An 8099-nucleotide genomic window follows, 5' to 3' on the forward strand; every position below is an offset into this window, starting at 1 on the left:
TTAAAGTGCACGGGAAGAAATGGGGGGGGGGGGACTGCTACAAGAGCAGGAAAATAGTCATAGATACACAGCGGTCCTTTGCCTATCCAGCAATGATGCGGTGTAGTTCGCTGTGTAGTGAGCCGAGTGCAGCCTTGAGCCCGGAGATCACAGAGATGCCTGCAGTCTCTCAGACGCACTTATCTGTCTACTGTTTCCCACTGCTGGGGATGAGAGAGGCTCTTACACCTGAGCGCCTCAGATCTCGTCAAGCCCGTGCTCGGCTGCTCTCGCGAGACATAAACGCTGCCAGAACAGTGAGCAGGCTGACGGATAAAAAAAAACCCAGCTCACAGGCCAGGCTGTAACATCTGGAGACTAGACGCCCGCGTTTGTGAGGGCTCACTCCACTCCATCCTGCCACCGAGCTGCGCCGGTCCCAATGCCTTTAGGCCCCGTTCTTTACTTGGAAACAATTGACTTAACACTCTTTATTTTTAGCCGCCACACGCTTTAGACTGGTGTTTATCTGATTTCAGGACGTTGTTATGATATAGAATTATTGGTTTGAAATCACTATAAATCATATAATCTGTGATGAGATGTTAATGTCTACAACAATGCACGACAAGCAACATTATAAATCTAAAATACATCTATACGTTTCTTTTATAGACTTTGAGTTTACAGCAATGGCACGTGTTTAAAAGTGTAGGTTACACGCTTCGTCCCGTCTGTCTCTCATCTTAACCCTTGGAAGTAATGAGCCCGCCGTCTTATCATTAAAGCCCATCATCGCCAGATGAGCACTGAACAAATTGATTTAATACACCAGCGTAACCTTGTACACAGTCTTTACCTAAATTAATTAATCCCAATGAATTAACACTTCATTTATTCAAACCACAACGGCTAGCCAATTAAAATTGCATGCGGCGATTAGAGGTATGTGAAATATACATGGTATCGTTAAATTTGCATGATAAATAAGGCGCTTAGCGCTATAATGGAATTACTTTGCGTGTGAGGTCTCTAATGTCCGTCGTTACAAGCTACAACATGCTTTTATCCGCATTAACAGGATATGCGTTTCCGTCGTTTAAAAGCAGGGAATTAATAATTACCATTTTAATGTGATGCAAATCAGGAAAAGTAGCACGAAAACAGAAAAATGATAATGTCCTAAATGTTAGTCCCGAATTCCACTAGAAATGACAATATGAAAAATTCACCACAAAATACCAGACCAACAGCCTATTGAAGCCCATGAACGTCCCCATGAGGGAGTTAATAGGTGAGCTGAATCATGTGATCAAGGAACAGCAAAAATAAAAAGGCAATGCAGAAAAACAAAAGAAAAAGAAGTGTCATACATTGTTTGTCCTTGCATTACTACTTTATTTCCTCACAAACTCTTACACTGCAATTTTTATTTCAAAATGTCAGTTTTTCATGATGGTCGTGTTCATCCCTCTTCAGTATTGCGTGACATTATAAAAAAGATTACCACGTGGATTGTGTTTACTGAATAACTTGAAAAGGACAAACGCATACAAGTAGACTGAAAGTTTGAAAAATGTCTTAGCACCAAAACTGGTGCACTATACAGTACAACACAGGAGTGTTTGTCAGATTACAGAAGGCTGGCCTTAAGATCATTTAACTGCCACCGAGACCTATAAGTATACTACAGAAAGAAAACTATGACAAATCTGTCATATTTAGTCTTAATTCATACAATATAACAACAGACAAAATGACAATAATTTACACAGGAGCATCACATTCACAAATTTATTCTGGAGAACCGTGGAGTTAATGTTTCGGGCCGCGTGTGGTTGTGAAGCCTGACCAAAACACACCGGAGTGGACGGCACAGTGACAACACAGGTTCTTATTTTAAAACCTTCACATGAGCTTTGAAAGTTTCGTGGGGCTGCTTGTGTTAAAGGGACTGTGAGACTTCCTCTTTGTCGGCTGGCTGATGTTCAGTGCCTGTCTGTCTCTTGTTGTGTTCACAGGTTTACCGGTGCAGCTGGGGGACGAGGTGGTGGAGAAGTCAACGTGATCGTGGTCTTGGCTCGCTGGACTGAGAGAGCCAGAGGGACCGGCCTTATTCTCCTCCAGTGAATCGAACAGCAAATCAAAGGACAGTTCTTCGTCAGTCTGAGGGGGACCACAGTCGGGTACATGGCCCCCGCTCTCCCTGCCAGACACCGGCGCACTTTCCTCCGCCGAGCCTTTTGGAGCCTCTTTGTCACTCAAGGTGCCCCCCGCGTTGTTTAGCGGTGAGTGCTTCTTCTGGTCACATGGTACTGCGGGTTCGCCACCACGACTTGACGAGACATCGGGGCACGTTTGTGGTTCTGGGACCAGAGTGTTGTCCAAGTCTGCGTGAGGGGAGGAAGCCAGGGAGAGCTGCGATCCCCGGCTACTGGAACTCTCTCCATCCAACATCATGGAGTCCAACTCTGAGATTTTGTCCAGGTATGCTGCATCCATGGAGGCCTCGCTGGACATCGAGAAACCACCGGACTCATCACCTTCAAGAGTTGCGGATGCGGCTCCTTTAACTGGGCCGTCTTCACTTGGACCTGGACATGACTTGTCATTAGATTTTGAACTCTGCCAATCATCCCAGAAGACAGACTTTAAGAGTTCCACGTCAGTATTTGCAGGCAAGCCTTTGGGGAGCTCGTCGAGGCTGCTGAATTGGTTCTCCGTGGTGCTGCTGCTGCTGCTGCTCTTGTCAGGGCTAGGAATTTCTTCAAAATCAAGCTTCCTCAGATAGGACGCTGGTTTGAATGCAACTCTCTTTTCACGGACGCCAGGGCTTCTCAGAGTCAGCGATCGGAAGGCAGAGGACGGAGTGGCGGGCAAAAGGTTGGACGAGGTGCTTACCAAGTCCTCGTTTTCCTGGTCTCCAGTCAGATTCTTATCAGACTCTTTGTGATCTGCAGATGGCATGAACATCAAACTGTGATTTCGAGAAAAGGCTCGACCTTCTACCACTGGATTGCTGCAGATTGACTCCCTCTCATTGTCACTCAAGCTTCTCATCATCATGCTGATTTTGTGTAGCTGTGCGAGTGTGTCGGACTCAGCCTTGCCGTTCCCGCATGCTTCCTGCCCTTCAAGACTTCTCTTCTCAGGCTTTATGACCCGAGACTCAAGGTCTTCGATGTACTGGTCGCTGCGCTCCAGAGCCCTCTTCAAGTGGTCCACATCACGCTCATGCTGCTGGATTTTAGCTTCCAGTGCCGCCACTGTGTAACGACCGAACCTGGGGACAGATCATTTTGTGAATTTAAATTGTTCTAGAATCATCATGACAGAAGCCTAGCAACATTTAGCTGACACTTTTATTTATTCGTCATGCTCTTGACCTTATGCAAGATAGCACATTTGAAAAAGAAAGTCAAACCGAAGATGTAAATAAAAATGTTCTTTGTCTTTTGGAATATCCATTTAAAAAGGTGGTCTGTGACTGTTTTTGATTTGACAGAGAAAGGGAAAAAAATGAAAAAAATCATACAGGTATTACTCATTTTAGCAGCAAGTCACTGCCTCCAACTTGAACCAGTGAATTGAACCTTTGTCAAACGCAGACGGGCAATCATAGTGCAGAATCGGCCTGCTCCGACAACTATCCGTCTCTCCACCAGAGTATCTCAAGCAATCGTTTCAAATGTTTTTGGGCTTTGTGGATTTGGAGCTAGTCATGGTTAAACGTGGAATAGTGATACTCGTTACACAGAGATGCTGGAAAGAGACATACGTTTCGGAAATGTTACATTGTAGGGCTAACATTGGAAGTGTATGCTCGTCCATAATTAACTAGCGTTAGCACTCCTATGCTAAGCTAGCTACTGAAGCTTTAGTACACATGCTGCTTTTGCTTTTTCACAGCGAGTATAGAAACAGTGTTGTTTCTTAATCTGTTGTCTTCTGTCTCTATCGCCAGGTGGTGGTTCAGTTTTACACTGACCTGTAGGCTTTGGCTTTTATCTTTATCCGTTAAACGCATATTTTAGACCTTTCTGTCTGCTTCTTTTTGAAATCTCTTTTTTTTTTTTTTATTTGATTATATTTATGCAGGGAGTGCAGTTATTGACTGTGTGGGTTCCATGGTAACTCATGGCAGCTTGACCAAGAAGCAGGGACTTAACTGAATAACCTCATTGCTCCCAATGCCTAAAATGCAAAAACTATCTGTAACAGTTCATTGTGTCTGTACTGTTACCCATGACAGTGATTTAGAAGTATGCGTCCCTTTCTAACTGAATGAGAGTAAAAAATGTAATTGAAATAAAAACATTCATGTCTTAAGAATGAAAGATACTTACTTCTGAGGAGATCTGCTTGCCACCTCTGCTTTCAACCTCATATTCTCCTGTACAAGGTCGACATTTTGAGATCGTAATGCCTTATTTGCCTGAGGATGGTAAAGTAACACATTTTTAGTAGGTTACAAAAGATTCCACAAAAGGTAGCAACAAAAATTAGTCAAGCATAGTTTTTAATGGTAATGACAGAAGCATCAATATGCTTGTATATGTTGCAGCCGGTAGTTCACATGAATTTTACTGAATTTGTTTTCTTCTCACGTTTATTACTGGAGCACTTATAACATAAGACAGAATACACTCATCAACCATGGCCGGCCGAGAGGAGAGCCGCGATGGAGGCTAAGCTAACCCAGCTAGGACCTAAGGCCATACCACCACCCAGTTGGCTCCTGGCTGATGTCCTGTCGCAGGAAAATTCAAGCTAACCCAGCAACGGGAGGTCGGTGACCGTTGTGTCCACTTCTTTACAGAGACCTGGCTCCTTTGTTGCATCCCAGATCAAGCTGCACTTGATGGGTGGAACGCAGGACTCCGGTGGGAAGAGAGGAGGCGGACTCTGTTTACATCAATGATGCTTTGTGCTCAAACATAGTTAAAGTTGATGAACAACGTTTCTCAGATGTTGATTCTTTTTTTTTTTTAATGTCAAGATGTCAGCCCTATTGCACAGAGTATTGTTTTGTTTACATTCCTCCTGATGCAAATTCAAAAAATACACAAGAATGCAATAGTCTTGTTTGTCATGTTTTTCATGTGTAGCGAATGGGCTACAACTGCATGTTACTGTGCAACCCTGTGTTGCATAATGACAACACATTGTCCTTGTATCCTTCAATCAAATAAGCTCATCTTTATCAGTGAAGGGATCAAGTAGGTAGGTAAAAAAAAATGAGCAGCGTCAATAATGTTTTCCTTATTCCATCATATACTATAATCAACCACGTTATGGTATTAGTATATAGTATTCTCCTTTGGGGATCAGGAGTTAATATCAATACAATTTATTGATTATGACGGGTTACATACCTCCTTCAGCTTATCCATGTCCTGCTTTACTTTATCACAAACATCTGTGGCAGCTCGCAGCTTGTTTGTCCATTTGTCCAGGACATGGGGGTCAACTTTTTTGTCTTCCGTTTGCACTGTATTAATGCTGCAGGGATCCAAAGCAGTCTTCAGCTGGGACTCCAGACTTTGATTTTTTATTTTCAGCTCCTCGTTTTCTCTGATGAACCCTTCAATTTCCTCCTGTTGGAGAGAAACAGTGTGAAACCTAAAACAGGATTTAACAATAAACATATTTTTGGGTCCATTTCTGGAAACTAGAAAGCTGGACACTGTGTAATCTGAAATAATAATGAATTGCTTTCATAGAATCTGACGTATTCTGTTGAGACATTAATAGATTGGCAAATCTGCATCAGTGGTGGGTGGCTGCAATTGAAAGTCCCACCTACAGCCTATGCCACGTTTTTGTGTCGATAAACCTTGTGATGGGTCTGTTCGAGAGCATCAACCTGCTTGTTATTGCTGTGAAAACACATGGCAAGACAAACCCATACCTCATACTCCCGCAAAAGCAGCTCTCCTCTGGTTTTTCTTATACATTTCCTCATGGAAAGACTATCGTGGTGATCGCTCTCATTTGTGCCTCCTATAACAGAATAACATGAGCACAGCAGGAGATCAACAGACTTGACAACAAAACATATATTAAAGTAATGTCACGCAGCTTTGATGAAGATGCAACAAGAGCTGTTACCCAAAAACATAACTATGAAAAGGCTGAGGTGGTGCTTTGTGAACTGAGGGTGAAATTAGCCTTCATGTAGTAATTCACATTATTTCACAGTGGGAAATATGCTAGTTGGCTGTCAAACCCAGAGTATGTTGAGAGTATTAATATCAACTTAATCTCTGTTCAGCACAGAAATACTTTAGTCTGCTTTAGCACATAACAGATAGCCTGAGTCCAAAGTGAAAAAAGTGCCTTCCAGGAGCTACATGATGGAACTGGTTTGTTAGCAAGATACCAATATTTCACTGGGGTTTGTTCAGATTGTAAAGTGCTCAAAGAGAGCAGGACTTTTGAGGTGCTGGGTGCAGTCACTAGGCCCAGCTAATCTGAAAAGTTGGGATCAAACAGGTGTTTTACATTGGCTTTTTGATTGAAGTATTTATATACTATTAATTAACCGATACATTACAGGTTCAGGCTGCACAGAAGTCAGAACAGCAGCAATGAAAGCTCTGCAACCATTCATTGTTTTCAAAACTGCCAAATAACTTTTGCAAGAAATATCCTAGTGAATGACTCACATGGTCCAAAGCTGAAGCCTATTGGCCATCGCTGAGCATGTTTGCATATCAGTCTAGACTTGCACGTCTTTGCAATGTGATTCCAAATGATATCGGCCAGCAAAAGAAGGAAGAAATTAAACCATGGATTTGTGTTATCACGAATTTCAAAAAATCTAAATGATTACAAAACACTGCATGCAGGAGCAAAAAGTCAATGTGTGTAAGCAAACACGCACCCTAATATTATTAATATCCAGCAAACCTCTTTTGGTCTCTGCCATTTATAATGACATATTTCTTCACCTCCCAAAACTTGGATTGTAACAAAAACAAATATTTGCCAAATGCATTTCCAAACAACAATGTGGCAAATGAAACCTTGGTTCAACCTGGCTGGCACTCACAGACAAAGTGTCTGGTCTATAGACTGTTTGGTTTGGTGGAACAAGTAAACCAGTTTTACTGGCCTAACATAAATGAATCTAAAGTTTACTAAACTGAAATGACAGTCCACAACTCTACCAACATGCCCTATTTAACATGATATCACGATGACTCAACTGAGATGCTGCAGGCACATGAAGCCTCGCATTACCTCTCCTCTCCTGCCTTGTGTCTATTTTCCTTGTTTGTATGGAGCTACTCACCGATGATTTCCCTGCAGGGGTTCTCTGCTGTGATGGTGACTCTGCAGGTGGGACACTGGTTAGCTTTTTTCAACCACATTTCCATGCAGGATGAACAGAACACGTGGTTGTTGGCACAAATGACCGGCTGCCTGACCTGCACGGGGAGAAGCACGAACAGACGACTACTTAGCTGCGGCAATGAAGTACATTAACGCCAGGAAACACAGTTTGAGTCAGTTACGGTAACTTAGCTAATGTCAGCTGCATACACGGCTATCAACGTTAAACTGGTAACAACGTTCAGGTTACTAAGGCAGCAGTTTACACCGTGTATACACATCTATGTTTAACGATTGAAAAGCGGAACGGTAGTTACCTTTCCGAGACATATCTGGCACGAAATCGGCAAAGTCAGAGAAAGGGTGGACGTCTGGAAGTTTAGAGCCATGCTTTTTGAGAAAATACACAGCGCGCGCACACACAACAAACTTCAACACAGAAATTTCCCACCAGTCCCCGCTGCAACGCGCGCCGAGTCTCAAAACTACGGAAAGCCAAATAGGCCTAAAAGGCTGGTACATTTCATTCGCCCATAATTTAAACCGTAGTTAACATCAACAGTAGGCTTGTGCCACCTGTGAAACAAAAGGTCGAGTAAACGGAGAACAAATAAATACTACCAGCAATTGTGTTGGCAAAAAAAAACTTTATGCTAAATGTTGACCTTGTAAAGCTGTTATGGCTCACGTTTTAGCAAAATATTGCCTATTTAAACATTGACATGGAGCCACATTAGCATTCATTTAGAGTTGTTTGTGTGACCACCTGATGTAACTTAAGT

The 8099-nt window shown here is 42.7% G+C and overlaps 1 protein-coding gene across 1 annotated transcript; it reads right to left on the minus strand.

Annotated features, from left to right (window-relative positions):
- Positions 1–1356: 1356 nt before the first annotated feature.
- obi1 (ORC ubiquitin ligase 1) lies at positions 1357–7789 on the minus strand. Its single transcript, XM_031846015.1, has 6 exons — positions 7635–7789; positions 7277–7412; positions 5891–5982; positions 5355–5576; positions 4326–4414; positions 1357–3262 (listed from the first exon to the last, which is right to left on the minus strand). Exons 1-6 carry the CDS (start codon positions 7704–7706, stop codon positions 1888–1890), a joined length of 1986 nt encoding a protein of 661 aa, XP_031701875.1. The 5' UTR covers positions 7707–7789; the 3' UTR covers positions 1357–1887.
- Between the last annotated feature and the right edge of the window lie 310 nt (positions 7790–8099).

Source organism: Anarrhichthys ocellatus, unplaced genomic scaffold, assembly GCF_004355925.1.
Source record: "Anarrhichthys ocellatus isolate YVR2014 unplaced genomic scaffold, GSC_Weel_1.0 scaffold6, whole genome shotgun sequence".
Classification (NCBI taxonomy): domain Eukaryota; kingdom Metazoa; phylum Chordata; class Actinopteri; order Perciformes; family Anarhichadidae; genus Anarrhichthys; species Anarrhichthys ocellatus.

Coding starts and splice junctions, on each gene's coding strand:
- obi1 (XM_031846015.1), bottom strand. CDS start 7,706: ATGGCTCTAAACTTCCAGACGTCCACCCTTTCTCTGACTTTGCCGATT. Junction 5,983..7,276: donor CCCCTGCAGGGAAATCATCG/GTGAGTAGCTCC, acceptor ATTCTGTTATAG/GAGGCACAAATGAGAGCGAT. Junction 5,577..5,890: donor TGCTTTTGCGGGAGTATGAG/GTATGGGTTTGT, acceptor TCTCTCCAACAG/GAGGAAATTGAAGGGTTCAT.